This window comes from Mastigoproctus giganteus, chromosome 1, assembly GCF_048544385.1.
Source record: "Mastigoproctus giganteus isolate SK-2022 chromosome 1, ASM4854438v1, whole genome shotgun sequence".
In the NCBI taxonomy this organism is placed as follows: Eukaryota; Metazoa; Arthropoda; class Arachnida; order Uropygi; family Thelyphonidae; genus Mastigoproctus; species Mastigoproctus giganteus.
Window position 1 is genome coordinate 219829185 of NC_143575.1, and position 23380 is coordinate 219852564.

Below are 23380 nucleotides of genomic sequence, written 5' to 3' on the forward strand. Positions count from 1 at the left end.
GTTGGACAGCATTGTTTGTTGCTCGTACAAAACCATCACAGTCTGTAGCATGGCGAATGCCTTAACCCCTTGTTGCTGTCATTTTCTTCGTTGTCTTCATCCATATCATTTTCAGGAGCTACAGTTTCTTTTACATTCACAATTTCATTTTCATTTAAAACAGGAAACCCTGTAGTATCAATATCATTTTCCACCCATGCCCTTGCATCATCTTTGTTGCAATATTCAAACCCAGGGATTGACTGAAACAAGTTGATCATCTTATTCAGTATTTGGCCCTAATCTCCTTCAGTTTCTTCTGCAATAGGCCACAGTTTCTTCCAAGAATTTAAATTCATTCTGCACCGTGAGTGTTTCCATGAGTCAGATAACATGTAGCAGCTGTCCTTGAGACTGAGCTTTTTTGAAAAAGCTACAATGCTTTCTGCTAAAAGTAAATGATGCAAGACTTGTTTTTTGTAGATTCTCTTCAACTTTTTGATGATTCCCTCTATAGACTTAATTTATATTATACTGAAGCCAACCTAAATTCTGAACAGCAATTTGGTTTCAAGCAAGGATCCTCAACTGAGGATACCATGCATTATATCCTAACAACAGTAAATAATAGTGATCAAAAGTACATGCTGGCAATATTTATTGACTTCGCTGGTGCATTTGATACCCCCCCCCCCCCGGTGGCCAAGTATCCTCAGAAGATTCTGCCAGACAAATGTACCAAAAAATCAGTATCAATGTATAAACACGTATCTTGGTAACAGACGTGTATAGTTCGTCTAGACTATAGACGTGTAAATAAAACGCCCAGTTACAAAAGGTTGCCCACAGGGTTCAGTACTAGATCCATTCTTTTGGACCTGTGTGCTTGATGAATTCCTTACAAAAGATTTAGGCCCTACAGACAGGGTCACCTTTGCTGACGACCTTGTCTTATTGGTAAAAGGTAACACCAGAAGGGTGGTGGAAGAAATAGCAAACGTGGCACTCAAACAACTGCAGGAATGGGTGCTAACCCACATGCTCAAAATCTCAGCAGAAAAAACTAAGTATCCTACTGAAAGGAAATCTAAAAATAAGACTACCACCAGTGATAAAAATGGGCAATACCTCAATTCGCATGGTCCAAGGATTGAAATACTTAGGCATAATTCTAGACTCCAAATTAACTTTCTACTCATACTTGGCTAAAATAGTCTAAAACTATGCCGGAATGATTGCCAGAATCAGCCGAGCCAATTGGGGTCTCAAGCGCAGAACCCTGCCACTCATTTACAAAGCAGTGCTTTTACCTGTAATCTCCTACGGTGCTGGCATATGGTTCCATCGCACAGCCATAGTTAGAAACAGAGCAAAATTAAATAGCATTCAAAGAACAGTCTTATTAACAATAACTAGAGCAGGCTGTACAGTTAGTATCCCAGCCCTGTAAGTTTTCCCTGGTACCCTACACCTTGAAATTGCAAAAAAAGGGCTATATTATAGACTTAAAAAAGGAATCCCCATGGGTTTCCTAGGCATAATCCCAAACCTTGCCAATGACATCAAGGCAGAGAAACGACAAATTGCCACACGACTACATCAGATATGGCAAACAGTGGGAGCAAGAGACCAAAGGTGCTACTACCAAAAGGTTTTTTCCACAGGTGGCTATGGTTAGCCACCTGTGGAAAAAACCACAAGTGGTATGCTCCAGGACTTTATACCACATTCTGTTTAAATGTCATGGATCCCTTAAAGCTAAGTTGCACTTTTTGGGACTGGCCGATGACGCCCACTGTGCCTGTGGCGAAAGTGAGGATTGGGCACACGTTCTATATGACTGTGTAATCTATGAAAATCAATGTAGACAATTAATCACAGAAATTGGACCCCTTCCTAGGGCCAAGAACACCAATTCATCATGGAGGAGGTCTTTTACAAGGCCTTCACCAAGTATGCTCAAACCATTTTTGAAATCTGCCAAACCTTGCAGAGAGAGGCTCTTCAACCAGTCCCTGTAGCAAATCAATAGACCAAATATATAACCAGCCCATTTCCCTCCCCATGCCCAGTGAATGACAAAATCTCTACATGACTGAACATACCTGAATTGACTCAGAAATTACTGGGACTTTACCAGAGTTGACGCCCTGCTGCTGGGGACTCCTTTGGCTCATTGCCAGTGGACCATAGAGGTAGGAAAGTAACCAAATGTGACTGATGGGAATAAAGGCAGGCTGGTACTGCCCTCATCATAGCATATGTACACCCTTGAGGTTGTCACAGACATTCTCTCAGATATGCCAGACAAGCTGTACTTGCTACCTGCGAGTCTAAAACGCCGATGGAACTGATATTCGGGTGGCATTCAAGTCAAGTGGACCCAATTTCGGCAAAGTCTGGACGGTCTGTGACAGCCAAATCCTATGCTGGCACTTTCACGATGGTGGGACTGTTAGTAATCCTGGGTATAACCTCCATGCATAAGTACATGGTGGGTGTGAACCAACGTAAGCAGGGGTCGAAGTGTGGCACCCACACCATATGGAGGAATGTCGCCCCCCTATGTTACTAGGCAGTACTAGGTGGTAGATAATTCTCATCAACCGGTGCAATACCACCACTTTGCTTATTGGAGGCTTGAAGTGGTGGAACCCATGTTTAGTTTCTAGAGCTAAGTTCCAGTCAATCCTTCCCCATCTCTTCCATCATGCAGTATGATTGATGACTTTTGAGGTTATGATGAACATTGTGGCGAGATCCAATATTCCTTACATTTCGAGGGTACAGCTCTAACGGTGTTCGCAGGGGGGGCCGTTAATTAGTACACCGGACTGAACCTATTGGTAACTCTAGGATCAGCTAGTGTATAATCTTGTTACCTCTACTATGCCAGATAGTGACTGGAGGAAGTCTGAGTAGTGTGTATGCGGGGGGCATTGTCGAGGCCACATTATGTCAAGGATCTGGGTATATTCTTACCATGTGTACGCCCTATCCAAAAATTTCATTACCTCATACAGCATGTCCCACCCACTTTTTCTTACTATTGAATACACCATGAATTGTCAAACTAATAGAGCAAGCTTATCTGCGAAAAGATCTAAACCTGACAAACACTTCCTAATCTATCCGACATCCGTTCTAGAAGGACGGATGTCGGATAGATGTGCGGAAATTTGCCTTTGGCCAGCGGGTGGTTGGTTGGTGGAACCGACTTCCATCACTTGTTGTTGAAGTTGATAGCCTAAACAAATTTAAGGCTCAACTGGACAGGTATTTCGAGCGAACGGAGGGGTGAAATGGGAGTGGTGTTTTTTTTTTTTTTTTTTTTTTGGCTGATGCTGAATAAGCTTGCTTTCTTGCATCATATGCCTCTACTAATGCTAATGCTAATTCATTTCACAAATATACGTGGTCTCAATGATGTCCATTTCCACTCGCAGTCTGCCAAACCACATCTACTTTTTCTGACAGAATCTCAGTTATCGGTTGATTCAACTCGGATGCCCAAATTATTCGCTGTATGATTCCTTTCGCCTCAAAGGTGGTACTTGTGCATATGTCCATTCTGATATTCCCTGGGGAACATGCGGCCAGGGTTACCTATCAGCTGGAAAAAACTAGTTAGCTGCAGGTTTCTGAAGTATGCTAGTATGAATGAGGATTGAATGAATGTAAAGGGGAGAGTATGAAAGGAAATGCTAGGAATAGTGTGTGAATGATAATTTATGTCTCTGGGTGTGTGAGGGATGAATGTGTGAGTAGTGAGTGCTGAAAGAGTAAATGTGGAAATTGAGTAAAATTAGCGAATGATTATGGAGTCTGAGTGAAATGGGCTGTGTGAATGTAAGGGTGTAAAAGTGTGTGCCTGGATGAGTGAATGAATGTGAGAAATAATGTGTTTAATGTATAAATGTCAAATGCAGAATTTAAAAGTATGACAGGAAGTTTGTTTAAAAAGGGAGGGGGGAAACTTAGCATTGTATAATTGTTATATAAATGTGTGTTTTTTTTTTATGTCATTTAAATTGTGAGCTTTCTTTAAATTATTGCTTGTTTAAATTGTTGCTTTCTTTTTAAAGCAATGGTTAAATAAGCATTGAATTAATTTAAAAGCAATAATTGGACATGTGAGATTGACAGCTTGGTGTCAGGTTTGCTTGTTTAATAAGTCACCCCTCCCTGGTGTGAATAAGAATGAATGAAAAAAAAAAAGTTGTAAAATGTAAAAACTATAAAATGTTGCCTAGAAATGTAGGAATAAAAGGAAAAAAAAAAAGAAAATGTAAAATGTAGAAAAAAAAAAATTAATAATATAAATTGCATGTTCTGTTCCAGCCTCTTCACCAGATGGATGGATGGGAACCTTATGGACCTCAAGGTCATCCATTCTGTTGGCTGTTCCTAGCCAGCATGCTGTCCTAGGTGGCTATATCCCACCAGCACAGCTCAGCTGCTGCCATTAGGCGTTCCTAGCTATGCTCCCTTGCATGGTTCTTTGCCCCCACTCCCTGGGTGGGAGGAAGAGGTTACCTCTGGCTTCCCCCCCCCTGCCGCCCCTCTTTCTGCCCTGGTGAGGCAGGCCTGCTCCACTGATTTTGGGGGTCATCTTCTCTATTGACCCCATATCTCTGTCTTTTCCCCCAGCCTTCAGTCTCCCCTCCCTCTCTAACTTACAACTACTAGCATTCGAATCTTTGTTAAATTGCTTGAGCCCTACACACAAAAACTTAATGACATCAAATTGCATAACTAGTACTTCCTTTTGGCTGACCCCCATCTATAACAGTTTTTTTTTAAAATTTATTTATTTATTTTTTATTTTATTTTATTTATTTATTTTTTTAAGGTCCTAGCCACTGAAATCTCAGGAAATTAGGTGGCAGGATCTGCCAGAATAAATAACTATAATAATTGTGTACCTGGTCTGCCTCCACGGGGCGGAGTGTGGGCAACGTTGGGTCCCTTTAGGGGCCCAGCAGCCAAATGACAAGAGAAACAACGGTACACAACACTACACATATACAAGATCCATACACTTTTAAACCTCTGGCATTGACAGTGTTCTGTTTCACACCTACAATGTATACTACGCGGAGATGGGGGAAACCCCTGGTGCCGTTTGATACTAAACACACTAAACACTAAAAAAAACCATATGATATTACAAAGTGTTGTTTAGTTGGTACTGTATGTATGTTAATTAAGCTATGTACGTAAGCATAAATTTATTTTATTTTGCTAACCTGTGGATAATATTTTCTGATTTTCACGTATCATTTGCTTTTATTAATTGGTAAGGTAATAAAATTGTAAGTTTGTGCTTTATATCTTCATTTTTATAGCCTGTGGATAATATTCTTCCAATTTTCGCTTATTAGAATTGCCATTTAATAGAATCAAAACTCAATTTGCAAACGTGATCATAATAACCACCGCTAGACTAGGCACCTGCGCGGTGATCTGATTGAGGTGTATAAGGCCTTGAATAGGTTCAGCACGCTGAATTCTGATGGGATCCTTCCACTTGTTCAGATTACGAACCTAAGGGGGCATAAATTCAAATTAAGAAAGGACATATGTAGAATAGATGTGCGGAAATTTGCCTTTAGCCAGCGGGTGGTTAATTGCTGGAACAAACTTCCATCTGTCGTTGTGGAAGTTGATAGGTTGAATAAATTTAAGGAGGAACTGGACAGGCATTTGGAGGGAATGGTGTGATTTTTTTTTTTTTTTTTTTTTTTTTTTGGCTGATGCTGCATATGCTCATACATTTGCTTTCTTGCATCACATGCCACTACTACTACTACTACTACTGTAATTATTTTATGGCACAAGCATAAAAAAAAAAAAAATAATAATAATAAATGCTGGCTTGTTCGGATTTTCAATGCTCTACTGTAAATAAAACCAGTAAAAAGTAATTTTTTATAATTTTATTGATTTAAATACACGGTATGTATATCAATTTACTCCTTGACAAATTTTTAAATTAACATCATTAATTGAGATATCAGTCACTGCAGATTTCTATAGTTAATTGACTTGACATTCACTGCGTAACTGCAAGGTGCTGAACTGACTTTATGATCTTTTTTAAAACAATTTTTTTCCCCAGGTTTGTTGGTATTTTCCCCCTCCCCCCCTCATGTTCCAAAACTACCTAAAAGTTTGTGTATCGCTCCGGTAATTTTTATTTTATTTTTGTTGTATTAAAGAATACTTATCATGATTATTAATAACACTTAAAAATCTGAGCTTACAATAAGAAATAAAAAAATTAAGAAAAGAATGAAATTGAAAAGAAAAAATTACCAATCTTATGTAATAATTATAAAAAAATAATAATATAAATGGAGAAAAGTAAGCAAAATGCAACACCTTTGATATGGCTAAGCCCACTTTTTTAATTTAAACTAATTTTAAACTTTATGAACTGTTAATTTAATTAAGAGTCAGTATACTGGCAAAATTTTCTAATCAGAATTTTTGTATTTTAGGATCACACCATGGAAAGCATGCAACAGATGGTGAATAATCTTACCCTTCAGGCACGCCAGTTAGCTTTCAATGCAAATTATCTATCACCTTTTGCACTAAGAGCTAGAGAGTATGGCATTGATGCATTAGGTAAGTTTAAAAGACTGCCTTGTTTTTCTGTCATTAACATGGAAGTATTATCTATAAAATATAGTCCAGTATTTAAATTATCCTTTATCAAACAGTTTTTGAAGATTTCACATTTTATGTTCTCTATGTGCATTCTTTAAATACCTTAGAATAAATCAAAAGGAATGAAATTTTTTACAAGTTGTGAGAAAGGTATACAAGGGCAACTTGATATTACTAAAATTAAATTAAAGGATTCACTCGGATACCATGTTTAATTATGAAAGTTAAGTTAAACAGAATGCCAAAATTCAATTACAAATTGTGATGTTTCTAGATTTACTATTGAATCTGAATTTCAGGCCAACTTCAGAGGAAGATAAATTTTGTGCTCACTGGAGAGTAGCAGCTACTCTCCATTGGGCTTATAATTTACCTTCCCCTTTATATTGCTGGAAGATAGGATTCTATAGTGAATCCAGAAACACTGAAATTTGTATTAGAATGTTTAATGATTTGATGTACTAGATTTAGGGCTTTGTAACCTTGTAAATCTATAGTAAATAAGTTAAATTTCATAATTAAACATGGTATCAAGCATTTATAATTTAATTTAATATTATTAACCCTTTCATAATAGATATACTTTTTTTTTTTTTTTCATGTGAAGGACCAAAGGAGTGTGAACTTGATTCTCTTGAGATACGCTATATTTACAATAGTAGCCATTTTTATATTTACACTAGTTACAAAAATTGGCGTAGGAGGGGTGCATCTTTTCATCAAGATTCGAGACAATGAAATTTTAGAGAATTCAATCCAGAAGTTCATGAATCAAATAATACATATATAATATAGAAGATATTACTGCACAGAAAAAAAAAATGTAATGAATTTTTTCATTTCTATTTTTGATGATAAATTATTTAATATTCAATTAGAAATTCAAAACACTTTTCTGGGCATTAATTAGAAACATTAAGGTGCTTTCAACTTTAAGTCAGTGGTAATTACTCTCTTCCCCATATCTCCTCCAGCCCCAGTTGAACTAATCTAACAATGCAGTGGATATCTGACTTTGAAATGCTTTGAAACGAAACAATTTAAAAAAATAAATAAAATAAAAAAAATTGCTCTGTCATTCTCTAATAACAGCCTCACCAAATGCAGCCTTAACATCTCAGCCAATTCCAAAACCCAAATGACCAAGTAGCAAAAACCTGCTTCATATTAAAAATATGGTTACAGACGAAGCAAATCAGTGTGACACAATTCTGGAAATAGACCCTGCGAATGTTATGGATACTTATACTATTTTTTCCAAAAAGGAGAAGACAAAATTCAAACAGATCCCATCTCTCAGAAACGGGTTGAAGTAAATCCTAAACCCAAATAATGCACATGACAATACAGTGGAATTGGCAAGGTTTCTGCAGTAATATAGATGACATTCATAACCTTCTTGATTGGTACCAATGTGCAAGTGCCTATCTTTGGGAAGCAAACTTTACTTCAAAGGTAGATGTCACGATAAAAAAATTATATCATTTATAGAAAATGTTGAACTGCCACCTCAAATAGTGCTCATGGAGAGTAGCCATCCTTATAAATTCTAGAGTATTATCCAAAATATTCCTTTGGTAGCTGTGGCTGCATGCATCATGATCCACACAACATTAACATTAGTCTCCTTATATCTTCCTCCAGTTGTCACATTGCATACAAGGACCTTGCAACTGTCACTTTTCTACAGTCCCCTTTCTGCATCATGAAGGGACATCAATGGACACCATCCTCTGTGGGCAGTCCATCATTTAGATAAACATGGACAAATAATAGAACACCCTCTAAACAAACAAAACCCCACCGTTCTCAGTTCCAGTCCCATGCATATACATTTCCTCATTAAAACTAACTCAGTAATTGATCTGTCTGTAAGTTTGCCATCTATATAGCAGATGACTGGGCTGTTACTGATGACCCACTTAACATTGATCATTTTCTTGTAATCTATAAACTATTTACAAATGATACCCATACCACTGGAAACTCATGCTAGGTATAAGTTTTGAAAAGCTGTACCATAAATCCTGCCGTACTGAATGAGTAGATTGTATCTTTTCAGTCTCTACTGTAGATGATGCTGTTACACACATTAAAAGCAGCATTCAAGCTGCGATTCGAGAAATGCAGCTAAGCTAAAAAGAGAGAAGCATTAAGGGCTGGAACCAGTTCTGTAAATATCCCACCGATAACAATGTTGTTACACAAAGTCTAATACATTTTCAATGCAAAAGGAATCATGGATGCATTTCCCTTTTATTGTAAATAAAAGTACAAATGATTGGGTAATCTTGAATAAAATCAGATTTAATGGCAGAGCTCTTTCCATACCAGCTCCAGTAATACATGGCACAGACAAGACATAACTGCAGATTAAATTGAAATTCTCTGGGTGAAATCTTTGCACAGTCATCAGCTACATCTGTTTTATGTAAACTTTCCAAAATTCCAAAGCAATGGTTTAAAAATATAAACTCAGTTTTTCTATTCATCAACATCTACTGTATAATCAACCTTTCACCATAGATGAGATAGAAACTGTTATAGACCAACTTAAAAAAAAAAATTGCTGCAGGCTCAGAAAGAATACATTATCAAATGATTCTACAACTTAGTGAGAAAGCCTTGCACATTCTCCTTCTTTTTGCAGAATCTATGTGGAAAACTGCTACCCAGCTACTGTGCCATGATCCTTATTTTTCTCACTATTGTCCAGTTTTCTAATGAAAAAAAAAAAAAAAAAATGGCTAACAATAAGTTATCTTGGTTTCTGGACACCACACTTTGTTAAGCATTCTTCAATGTGATTTTCAGATATCAAGATTAACTCTGAACCTTTTGATAAAAGCAAAAGAAAATATTTGTAATGTCTCAGTGAACATATGGTAATTATATACTTTGACATAGAGAAAGCATTATATATGACTTGGAGATATGGCATCCTAAAAGATCTTCACAACTATAGTTTGGGGTCACCTGCTGATCCTAATTCCTAAGCTACAGAACATTTCAGATAAAATACCAAAATGTTTATTTACAAACATTCAGACAAAAGGAGGGAATTCCATGGGACTGGATGCTCAGTGCTACTGTACATTTGCCATAAGAATAAACTATTACAAAACACATACCAGACAGTGGAAATGTATTTCTATGCAGATGATCTTGCCATTTCATATCACTTGCAATGCATGCATACAATTAAGAGACTACTTGATGTCCAGATAAATAAAATGGAAATTTGGACCAACAACATTGGTTAGAGAATCTGAAAACAATAAAACAGCTACAGTACAGTTTTGCAGAAAACAAAATGCATTCTGATCCAGAAGTAAGATTTAAAAGTGACTTGGTACCTTTTAGGATTTGTCTTCTTGGTTTAACTGTTGATAAAAAAAAAAAAAAAAAAAAAAATTAGCTTTCTAGACCATATTAAATATCTTTGTAAAATCTGCCTGAAAAAAAGCTAAATGTACCTGCAATAACATGGGGTATTTCCTACTTGATTACATAGTAATTTGCATCACATCTAACTATATTATCAAGCACTGATTGGTCTAGACTGTACTATGGTGCCTCAGTACCTAACTTGGTTAGACCAAGTGTTCTGAAATTGCTTGATCCAGTTCATAATGCTTTATGTATTGCATTGGGACACTTATAGAACATTGTCTTAAAAATTTTATACACAGTGCCTCTTAAGAGAAAAGATATTGCCAGTTCATAGTGCTTTATGCATTTGCATTGGGATGCTTATAGAACATTGTCCTAAAAAATTTATACACAGAGGCACATAACTGTATGCTTTATCTCTGAAGACAAATGTTACTTGCACACTTTTACTACAAAAATCCAAAACCATCAAAATCGTCAAATCCGGTCTGGCAATATCTTTTCTGTCCATAGTAGGGTTGCCTATACAAAAACAAACCTAGGAAAAATAAAGTACCCAGGATATGGCTGCAAGGGATAATACCATCCTGGAAACAGAACCTGAGTAAAGTTTTCAGTGAGCATAGTAATGATACCTCCCTGTCAAATGTTTCCTATACACTGTGACAGCTACTTTTGGCACTTTGAGAAACGTCTTTGCCTATGTACCTGTAATACAAATACATACAGCCCACTATCTGTAGCCAAAATATGAACACATATACACAGTTGATTTTAAAATGGATATTCACATAGTTGCTGTAGCAAGTTTCCAAATGCAAATCTCTCCAGTGCTGCACTGAATGTGGTCTGTACTGCTGGATTAAATGCCCTATTAATTGCATTGGAATATGCAGATAAATGCTTGCTCTCAAAATGTCTTGTACGCACAAAATCACCATGTATAATTCCAACCCTACAGCCTAAATCCACTCTTATTTACCCTTCCTACACAAAATTCAAACCCAATTGATACACCCTAGAGGAAAAATACATGAAGTAATCTTTTGTTGGATTCCTGAGCACATGGGCATCTCAGGAAATGAATTTGCTGATCTAGTGGAAAAAAGACCAACAAATCTAGATGTTTCATCCAGCAGCTCCCATATATTAACTACAAATCTGTCATAAAATAACATTGGTTATGTACTTAGCAGAACAACCAGATGAATGATAAAGTATTCCAAATAAAACCTGATCTACACCCATGGACATAAAGTAACCAAATTCATTAAATAACCAAATGAATAGTAATGAGGTTGTCCTTGCGAGAATATACATTGGGCACTCTCATTTAACTTTTCTGCATTTATTTAAAAAAGATGAACCTCTGTAATGCTCTCACTGCCACACTGAGCTTACTGTCAAGCACTTGCTCATAGAATATTCTTTTTATCAAATGGTCTGACAGTCTTTATTTCAGTTTGAATATGCTAGATGGCCTGATGTTAACATGACTAATAGGGGAAGATGCAGCTAATGACCAAGTAGTTGTTTCTAAAAATAATAGGTCTGTTTAATAGACTATATCTATTCTTAACACCAAATGAAATAATGATATTTTCAATATCATCTGTTATGCACAATAGGTCCTAAGTTGTGGCTGTGCCAAAAATCCTCCAAACAACAGCTCCTCTCTAAATTTAAATATACCTCTTATGTGTTGCAGGACTTAGCATAAAAATGCCCTCAGCATTTTGTTTATTCAACTTTTAAAGCCTTAAACACTTAGACATTTTCAATTATACAGTTTTCAATTATATTTAATTTAGAAAACTCATATCTAACTTGATAAGAATAATCAACCTTATTCTGTTGTCTGAGTCTATTTAGCACTATTTAGGATGTGGCCCAACCATTGCTTTATACAGTGGAATAATTACTTCTCTGTGTCTGCAGGCAAAGATCACACATAAAGTTTGATCAGAGTTTGGAAAATGATTATATAATTTTTGAATGCATAGTGGTAGTTAAAGATTTTGAGCAGAGTTCACAGTGATGTCTTTTGAGCATGCACATATCAGGTTTTAACTTGTTATGCATCAGTCCAGCAGAAAACTGATTTCAGCATTGAGAATTATGAATTTTGAACAGTGTCCTAGCATTTAATTTTGTCGTCAACTTAGAATATTAGCCATGGAAACACATGGAATGCTTGTTGCAAGCTTACAGATTTGATGTTGTATGATAACTATCATGATATGATGCTAACAGTTTTTGAATGGTATCAAAGGCTTTGTGAGGGAAATTTTTCTTGAAGATGAAAGCAGCAGTCACCTATCAATGTCCCAAAATGATCAAAATATCAACAAAGTTTTTTTATCATTTAATCGGATGAACAACTGACCATTTGAAAAGATGCTGATGCAACATCTCATTATTTGGTTCTATTCAAGTTTACCGAACTTGGTAACCTTGAACTGAACCAAAAGTGCCAAGTTTGTTCTATGCATACTTGCCTAAGATCAAAGACAGCATCGAGTCCTGATTTCATCTGAATTGTTTGAGTAAGCTATGTTGGATCTTGCATTTTTAACAAAATTATAATAAGTTTTGGGCTTATGGACAAGACCCAGAGACTGAGATTCAAAGCTCCCAATGGAAAATTTGTTTAAAGCTGAATAAAGGTGCAGCAGTCAAAATCATATGTGAAGGTCATGCTGATTGCCTTTACTGACAGTGAGGGATGGTGGTGGTGGTAACAGAATTCATTCCATGAGGCATCACTGTTAATGCAGCCTATTACCAAGAAGTTTTAAAATGATTGACACAGTTCAACATAACTCAGAAAAATGGCAAAATGGTTGGCTCCTTCACCACAGCAATGCACTGTTACGTCACTGGCAATCCTGGAATTTTTGAACAAAAACATTCTCAATCATGCCACACTCCCCTTATTTATCTGATTTGGTACCATACGAACTTTAGCTATTTCCAAAAAAAAAAAAAAAGGGACATGAAAGGAAAATGATTTTATTTGATAGAAGAAATCTAATCAAACATCATGGACTAACTAAAAGTATCTACAAAACTTACAAAAATGTTTTGAGCAAGCATGATGGAACAAGTGTGTGGTTGCATAAGGAGATCATATTGAAGAATATTAACATGGTTGCATAAGGAGATTATATTGAAGAATATTAACAATGTTTTGTGGCAGTAAAGTTCCCTGACTTGGTGAAATAAAAAGAACACAGTGAAGGAGCTCAAAAATGGTTTTATTTTTATTCAAAGTAATCATCATCGGATTCAATGCACTTATTACGCCATTCTAAAAGTTTTGGAAAGGAGGCAGCAAAGGCATCCAAAGAGATGATTTTCAATTCAGTAGTAATGTTTTTCTTTGTCCTCAACATCCTGAAATATCTTTTATTTGAGGGCAGTTTTCATCTTGTGAAAGAGGAAGTCTGCTGAGGAGGATGGGTAGATGGTTGATCTGTTCAATGGCATATTTTGTTATAAATGTCTCCACAAGTGCAGAATGGGCAGGGGCATTGTCATGTAATAAGAACCACCTGCCTTTCTCTCAAAATTGCAGCCTCACCCAGGAAATGCACTTCAGTGGTCTTTAAAGCACCTGTACGTAGAATGCAGCATTGACTCTCTCCCCTTTATGTGCACATTCCTTGAGAATCACATCATTTTTCAAAAAAAAAGGTCAGCATTGTCTTGTTTCTGGACTTCTGTAAACAAAATGTTTTGGATCTTGGTGATGATTTTTAAGTCCATTGCATGCTCTAACGCTTTGTCTCTGGGTTGTACTGAAACACCCAACACTCATCTCCAGTGAAAATACCATCAAGAAAATTAGAATTGTCTTGGCAAGTCTGGATGAAGTCTTCACATGATGGCACCCTGTTTCCTTTGCTCCTCCATGAGGCTCTTCAGCACAAATTTTCCCTAAATCTTCATGCAAAATTTGATGAATCATCTATACCAGCGGTTCCCAACCAGTGGTTTGCGAACCCCTGGGGTTCACACTAAATATTCTGTAATGGCGTCTGTTTAGACTGACATAGGTATATTATTGTAAACTACAAAATATAACTAATAATAAACAAAGTAAAATAAAATTAAATAAAAAGTAAAGAATTGCCAAAGAAAGAAACCACATCTCCCACAGTTCCTTATAATTACTTTACTATCTTACAGTATATTATGTTAAGAAATAATTTTAGATATTTGTTTGACTAAATGTCTAAGAGTATGAAATGTATATACATGGGTAATGTAATATATCAAATGATACATCCATACTACCTGGGTAGTAGAAATGATGGAAGTGTATTACCCATGCCTAAATACCTTTTTCATACTCTTAGGCATTTAGTCAAGAAATAGTTTTAGATTAAGCCAAGCACAACATCAAGCATCTCCCACATTGTGGAGTTATACTTAATAACCGGGTTGTCACTATTGAAACAACAGGGTACCTGCCCACCCATCCACCAATGAGTAAGCCAACAAGCTTTGAAACGGTGCCATCTGGGTGGTGGTATCCGCCAAGAATAAGTAACATTAGTCTTCTTCACTGGTGAAGCTACTTATTCAAAGCAGTGCAAATACCCCAGCAACTCATCATGAAGGTATTCAAAATATGAGACATAATCAAACGATGTATGCATGCTACCTGAGAAGTAGAAATGATGGAAGTGCATTACCATTGCCTAAACAACCTTTGAACCTATAGTACTTAGTACTGTGCATGGGTTGAAGATAGAAAAGATGAAAGAAGATACATGTTGACATTAGACTTGAACTTCTGTAGATTGTAACTTTCAGGAAATACATACGAAGGAAGGTTGTTCCAGAAAACAGAAGTTGAATGAATAAATTGGTTCTGTGAGTTTGAAGTTGGAAAGTAAAAGGATGTTGACTGGTTGTGGCATGTGTTTGGACTGCTTTGAAAGAGAGAGTGAGAATTATAGAAGCCAATTCAGAAGAACAATGCCCATGCAAGTAACTATACAGGGTGTCTCAAAAATATTGGTACAAACGTTTAGGGGAGGTAGGTAACATCTAAAGGAATGTGAATCGCATAGGAACCCATAACCGGAAAAGTCACCATAAGTCGGTACATAGTGCTGTTCATCAGTTTGCGAGAGGGAAAATTTCTGGTTTACTCATTCAAGCAGTATTATTTTTTATTATCATTAAATCTGTTTATTGCTCTGCCAAAGAGCCACCCCCCCTGGACAGCAGGAAGCTAGGGAGGGGGGTGAAGTCGCCGCACGAAGAGCATGCATCGATATATGAACTGTGAGCTGGCAGATGTGCACCTAGTGTATGGATTAGCAGAGGGCAATGGATGAGCTGCTCAACAAATTTATGGAGAACTCTTCCCAGACAGACATGTACCGGATCACCCTTTGTTTGCACGTGTGCATCAAAATTTGTGCAATTATAGGTCATTTAGAGGTAACAGGAGTAGTGCGGGCAGACCACGTTCGATGCGAACTCCCGCCATGGAAGAAAGTGTGTTGAATGCCGTCCAGAATAATCCTACCAGCACACGTGCGATTGCCTCTGCCTTAGGAGTGTCTCGTTGCAGAGTACAGCGTGTCTGGCACAACAATTCCTTACACCCCTTTCATCTCCAAAGGGTTCAGTTTCTGCTCCCCCCAAGGTCATCCTGAACGTGTGGCTTTTTCGCAGTGGTTTCTCCAAGAAAGTGTTCAAGACTTGAATTTTCCAACCTATGTTTTGGTCACAGATGAGGCTTATTTCACTTGCAAAGGCTTATTCAATCAGCACAATGTTCATGTGTGGGCTCACGACAACCCACACGGTGTGCGCCCCCATGCGGCACAACATCGCTTCGCAATAAATGTGTGGGCAGGTATGGTCGGTGACTGCTTAGTTGGCCCATACCTGTTACCATCTCGCATGAACTCCGCTAAATATCGGATCTTTCTTGAACAAGTTCTACCAGAGTTACTTGACGATGTTCCAGCAAATGTGAGACTCGACATTTGGTTTCAACATGACGGGGCGCCTGCCCATTATGGAAGGTGTGTTCGTGACCAAATTTGAACATGCATTTTTGGCGTTGATGGATTGGCCGTGGTGGACCCGTAGCCTGGCCCCCACGCTCACCTGATTTATCGAGCCTTGATTTCTTTCTGTGGGGGGCCCTCAAATCTATCGTGTATGAATCGCCTGTGGAGACGGAAATGGATCTCGTGGGGAGACTCGTCTGCGCTGCTGCTACTGTCAAAGAAACTCCAGGTGTGTTCGACCGTGTCTGCCAATCCATGCTGCGTCGGTGTCATGCATGCATCACGTCTCATGGTGGAACCTTCGAGCATCTGTTGTAACATCATGAAATGCATCCGTCTCATACTCCATTGTTAATATTATGTCAAATAAATGTTTGCCACTAATTACTGTCTTGTGTCATTTCTGCTTCTTGTGCCTCTGCTACTACTTTTCCTGTGACATTTCTGGTTATGGGTTCCTATGCGATTCACATTCCTTTAGATGTTACCTACCTCCCCCTAAATGTTTGTACCAATATTTTTGAGACACCCTGTAGAAAAGGTATGCAACAGAAAGAGAATGTCTGTGAGATAGAGGGCAGAGGGACTCTGCAGTTGAGACATTAATTAACCTAACTGCCCTCTTTTGAATGGAATCTAGAAGCCTGCAAGAGGTTTTGGGGACACCATCCCAGATGTGGGAACGATATTCCATGGTAGGATGGATTTACGATTTGTACAGAGTAAACAGCTGTTTGGATGAAAAGTAACGCTGAGAGCGAAAGAGAAAACCCAGTTTTTTAGATGAAGAAGCAATATTTGTAAAGTGCTTTATGCCAAGGGAGATTAGAAGTCAGGGTAATCCCCAAGATCTTGCCTATAAATCGGAGTGGCACCAAACATTTGCATAGGAGCAGAAGAATCCTTTTTGTGAGATATAAGACAGGACTGAGTTTTAGAAGGATTGAAATTAAGTTTTCGTTGCCCTACTAGAGAATTGCCCGGAGATCAACATTTAAGGATTTGGCAATGGATACTCGAGAAGTTGAAGCTGTTTGAGCAGGGTTTCTCAAACTGGAATGCAATGTGCTATCATCAGCAGAACTATGGATAGGATTTCTGGGAAATGGAAGAAGGCCATTAATATACAAGTGGAAAAGAGTAGGAGCAAGAACTGAACCTTGGAAACACCAGCATTAGGTGGAGAAGTTAGAAGACAGAGAGCCATCTACCATCACCCGCAGTGAGCGGTCAAAAAGAAAACTGGATACCCAAATACAAAGAACAGTTGGCAAACCATAGAGTGGAGGCTTATTTAGAAACCTTTATGCCAAACACGATCAAAAGCCTTTGAAATGTCAAGAGCAAACTTTTCCATTGAATTTATCCATACTGGTGATCGTTGACCAGATGAAAGATTTCCAGATAGTTTAAGGGTTGGCAGTTAATTGATTTCTCCATTACTTTGGAAAGCATAGAAGTAATCGCAATGGGATGATAATTGGATGGAAGGGATTTATCATCCTTTTTAGGAACTGGCTGGATATGAGCAAATTTCCAAGCAGACGCAAAAACACCTTTGGAATAAGAAAGTGAAACAAGACAACACAAAACAGGAGTAAGTTCAGGGGCACAGGCTTTGAGAAGAAGTGGAGAAATACGATCAGGACCTGGAGCTTTTGTAGCATCAGATTGATCAAAATCCTTCTGACATCCTTTTGATGGAAAACCACAGGATTCATTGAATGGAATGTATTGGAAATGGTTTGAGGTGATTTACCAAGATCATCCATACATGAATTGGAAGAAAAATAGGATGCCATCAGGTCAGCTTGGGAAAGAGACCAGAATGCTCGGCTACCTTTTGGACAAGAAGCAAGTTTTCTATTCAGCCTGTTCAAAATCTAGTTTGGACTGATTAATAACTGCTTTACAAAGTATAAATAATATTTAATAATAATTTTTATTATTATGCAATGTTGCTTATAAAAACATAGTACTGTAAATATTTTATATTAAAAATTCAGTACTTTAATATGATTTCAGAGAATATAGGCTTAGGGGTTGGCGATAAAAATATGTTGAAAGGGGTTTGCAAGTCCAAAAAGATGGGGAACCACTGATCTATACCAACTCATTAGTCATCAGTTTGAGAGTCAAATGACAATCTTTTTTCATGATTTCTCATACTTTTGCAACTCTGTTCTCATTTTGAGCAAGTTGACAGATGCTCACGTTTTGAGTCAACATGAACATCCTCATGTCTCACTTTGAACTGCTTATAGCATTAAAACACGCTGGTATGACTTAATATTTCATCACCATAAATAGTTTTTAACATTTCATGTTTCTGTCAAAGATTTTTCCCTTTTAAAGCAAAATTTGATATCCATTCATTGCACCTTTGCAAAATCTTGACACAACATTAATGTTGCTAAATTTTACTTGAACTTTTCGGCCTACAGGACAGTCACTGTATCACCATCTGTTGAAAGTGGTATATTGAACTACAACATACCACTTCCATTTATTTTCAAAATCATTGAACATGACCATAACGTGTATATCACCCTGTATATCATTGAATAAAATTAATTTTTTCCTACATTCATTGAACTTTGAGGCCAAACCTTATGTCATTCCCTGGACCCCATTAGCTGCACTAACACTCAGTCTACACTGCTCAGAGAACATTATATTATACTGTATAGTCTAATATAATATTTTCTGAACAGTGTAGACTGATTGTCTCAAGACCTAATTATTATGAGTATGCTGCTGTTCCAAGTGATATGTTACTCTCTGATTACTGCTACCCTGATTCAAGACCTTGCTTTTTCCAGTATTATATGTTTTCCATTTCTCAGCCTATCCAAATAATTTATTTTATCCTTGATTACTGTTATTAACCACCCTGCCCACCTTTGTATCAGCAGGAAACCTACATATTGAAATACATTAATATCATTAATACTAAATGTTAGAAACAGTAGAGCCCAGCACACCAAACCTTTTGGGACTTCACTTGTGACATTAGTCACAGTGGGCTTAATGATTGTGTTTTATAGTACATGTTTTACTGTAATATGAATGTAAGAGCACTCAAGTCTTGAGGGGCAGCAAAGAGTGCCATCAACTACATGGAGAAGAAGAAGAAGAAATTAGCTTGGCAGCTGTCAAGCTTCAAAATTTTTTTATTAAAATTGTTTATAATCTGAGAGTGAAGAAGGTATGTTTGTTTTTGAATGAGGAAAGGACAAAAGATTTAAAAAGGTAAGTGTTGGGGGGGGGGGGGGAAGATTGGTTCTGTCAAAAGTCACAGAGCCGAAAGAATTGAAAGAAGTTATAATTCCCTTGAGCAGTAGGCTACTAGACAAGGGTGGGAGAAAAAAACAAAAAAAAAAAAAAAATGTTGAAACAAAGCTTGTCAAGAGTGCAGCCAACAATCCACTTGTGCCATCTACTAGCCAAGCTGTAGAGGATGTAGTTTCTCCACTTTTGGAAGATGATGAGGTTAGTTCCACCTGTTCTCCTTACCTCCAGCACTTTCTATTCAATAATACAAACCTCTAATAATACAAACATTATCAGCTCTCTTTGGTACTTGAATTTTTTTTTTTTTTTTTTTTATAGTATGTGCCCATCACCTTGTACTGCAGTGGTTCCCAACCTTTTTTGGACTCTCGAACTCCTTTCAACTTATTTTTATCACGAACCCCTTTCAACATAATATTTATATCGTGAACCACCAAAGTTTGTCTGACACGTGACTGACTGGTGCGTTACATATCGGCACATTTGCACCCAATTTCCCCCACTAACATCCTGTTGCACATGTTCGCTATATAAGGGTGCGTGACCCAAAAAGTAAAATATAAATTTTGAACCAAACCGCATAAATTAATATTAAACTATTTTGTAGTTTATAAAAATATACCTATGTAAATCTAAGCAGACGCCATTACAAAAATTTTAATGTGCACCCCCGGAACATATTCGCAAACCCACAGGGGTTTACGAACCACCAGTTGGGAACTGCTGTTGTACTGTACTGCATTAATCCTTATTTAAGTTATGGTATATTATTACAGTTCTTCTGTTTTGCTAAAGACTTAGATATTAAATATTTGGATCCAGGGATATGTCTCCAGTACTTTAGTTTATTATGAAGAAATGTCAGTCACTTAAGTTGCATTTTCCAATAACACAATCCCAGCATAACCTGATCATAGGTCTATGTAATACATAACTAAATTGTAAGAATATCACCACTCTGACAAAGCTGTTACCTCAACACTGACCAAGCAGTTTTGTAAAGAAGTAGCTTTATGACAGATATTGATTTCAAAATTCATCTTATTAAACTATAAAGATGAGTTGCAGATAAGTAAAATATAGTAACAAAGACTGGAATAGTTCTATTCTTCTATATCCATTTATATTTTCATTTGCCTGTAGTTTATTTATCATTGTATTTTCATAAGATAAATTTCAAGCACCACATAATGTCACTGATAAAGCTACTTTTATTATCATCTGTTTTGTCAGTGTTGAGGTGGCATTACTATTGAAATAGCCATGGTGGAACAGTAGACTTAACATAATCTTGCAAATAATGTGATTGTTAATCATTATGAATAAGTTTTCTGCATATATCTCTTTATATATTTTTGTTAGGAGGGAAGCCAGATGACATTACCATCCTTTTAGCATCAGTCAATCCTAGCTGGAGCGAGCAAGCAGATTTACCTTTGGTTGTAGCTCAAGGAAACTGTATGGATTATGGATGAAGAATGAAAGAAAGTAATATGTAGGACTTATAGGTGTTTCTGTAGTTACAATCAGTTGCAGGCCCTAACCAGAATCATACAACTAGAACTGCTGTAGTGCAGATGATGGGGTCCAGTTTAGAACAGTTCAAGTGTGAAAGATGCGGGTTATGGTTTTGTTCTTTAAGCCATGACAGTATGGATGCAGTGTTTTCTTGACAGTCTGCTTCTGAACACCCCCCCCCCCGCCTCTATCAGCAATCAAAAGCTTGGCTATTTTTCCTTTGTACTTTTCAGTGAAAAAAAGTACGGAAGTTATAAATTTGTGTTGAGCGAACTGTTTCTCAAATTGTAAACTTTTGAATACTATCATGAAAAGACTCTGGCATTCATTTCTGTTGGCATTTTATATGTTTAAAATCTTGAGGAATTCGAATTGTTTTATAATTAACTTAATACATAGAGGAGAAATACTCCTTTCTGTTTTTAGAAGTAATTGATTCCATATATATGTCTGTATATGCATATGTGCTGTAAATTTTAATTGAACCATGTTTTTAAATGAAAGTTTCACTTTTTCCATATGTGTGAAACTGTTTAATAGCAAAAATGCTGTTAATAGTGAAATAAATATGTTTTCTGTAAAAGGAAATTTTGTTTATTATTTATTATTAAATTATAGTCCAAGAGCTTCTAGTTACTGTGTGGTTAATTAATAAACCAATACCAAAGCTTCTATTTAAAGTAACTCACTGTTATACCTGCATCTTCTACTTGTGCATATAAGAATTAGACAAAAAGATAAATTATTACAAAGATATTAGCCATTCAAAACTGCATTTTAAATAGGAACTGCTGATTGAAAACATTGAAAGTAAACATGAGCCAGCCACACATTAAAAAACTAATGGCAAGAAGGAGACTAAACTTTTTTGAGTTCTATTACTTTATGCTGGTTGCCACAGTAAAATATGGTGAGAGAATAGATACATGCACATTGATGTTTAATCCTGAGTAGTTGAAGAAAATAAAAAATAAATTGAAAATATTGGAGAATTGAGTGGGCATTCTAATATTAAGTGTATTATTGTCTTCAAATTTGAAGACAATAATCATCTGGTAATAGGTGCCTCCGTAGCCAGGTGGGAAGGAGCAGCAGTGCGTAGCACACGCTTCTTGATTAGACCGGGGTTAGAGCCTGTCACCACCAAATACGGAGGATGCGGAAAGGTCAGGGAATGACCACCGCATATCCCGGAGCAATATGGCCTTAGTTGCTAATGCTCCTAAAAACCAAATGACAACAACATCTGGTAATTTATTAAAATTTTGGCAGTATTCAATTGCAGTCTGTGGGAAGTAAGTTGGATGTATGCTGATAATTCCTTGCCACTCACTTATTATGCAAACTGTACTTGTGCTATGCCTAACAGATGTAGAGTGAGTATATTTTACTGATCATACTTCCTGGCAGTTGATTAGATATATACTGTATTATTTAGATCCTGTTTATCAAAAAGTAACTTTACTTGTGCACTTTTGAAAAAAATGAGCATATTTTTGAATATGGAGAAAAGACTTAATATCAGTGTTCCAAGTGTTACCAAATCATACATGCAAGGAAACTGATGGATCTAAATATAAAGAAGAGAATGAATCAAATCCAATGCTAAAAATTTCTTATGCCAAAAATGCTCTTATAGAGCATCAGATTGTGGTGTTTGCAGAATACCTAATATCTGGATCTGATTTTTTACAGACATGCTTCTAAAATTCCAACAAAATCAGGGATGCAGGTCAGAAGTCAAAACCATACTAAAGGAATATTAAAATTTATACTTATATCACTTTGATGACCATTTTAATTTTTGCATCCTCTCCCCCATCTATTTTGTATATGCCAGGTTGAAAAACAAGTGCCTAATGACAGATAAGTAAATACTTGCCAGTTACTTTATAACTCACTCTTATTTTTAATTTCACATTTGTATTACTACCAAATTATATAAAAATTAAATGCAGTCATTTTATATTGAATTAAATTGCTAATCACACCGATATCATCTGAGGAATGTATTATCAATTTAGGTTTTGGGGAGAGAATCCAAAAATTACAGAATGCTATCAGCAGAGACTGTTAAAGTGATATAATATCTTTAAGTCAGTTAAGAGTATTCAAAATACATGATAGAACACTTCAGAATTTTTTAAAACAAGTATTTGCAGAATGACTGATTGACACTTAACCCACTATTTAAATATACAGCAGTGCCTTGATGAATGCAAAGGATGTGTTTGTGAAGCAGGTTACATTTTGTAAATAACTTATAAAAGGTTTAGAATAAGTTCCAGCCAGTGCAAGATGAGCACTTTTTCTGTATAAATATTTTTATTATTGTGCATGTCTTGTCAAACTTCAGGAGCATGTTCTACTGATCACAGGGATGGAAAAAGTTTGTATGAATATAGCTCTGGAAACAAACTATAGTCATTTTCTATTTTTCATAGATTGAAGGAAAGTACACCTATCAATAAGTAAGATTGATA

The 23380-nt window shown here is 36.6% G+C and overlaps 1 protein-coding gene across 2 annotated transcripts in view; it reads left to right on the forward strand.

Moving 5' to 3' along the window:
* LOC150091533 (protein phosphatase PTC7 homolog) overlaps nucleotides 1–21287 on the forward strand; it is a 108865-nt gene extending 87578 nt beyond the window's left edge. The window contains exons 5-6 of one of the 2 annotated variants that reach the window (XM_090384412.1): nucleotides 6483–6612; nucleotides 20742–21285. In XM_090384412.1, the coding sequence (XP_090240538.1) occupies nucleotides 6483–6612; nucleotides 20742–20854 (243 nt within the window). In that variant the 3' untranslated portion in view covers nucleotides 20855–21285. Of the gene's footprint in view, nucleotides 1–6482; nucleotides 6613–20741 lie in introns of both variants that reach the window. The other variant, XM_090384418.1, reaches the window with a different exon arrangement.
* The last annotated feature ends 2093 nt before the right edge of the window (nucleotides 21288–23380 follow it).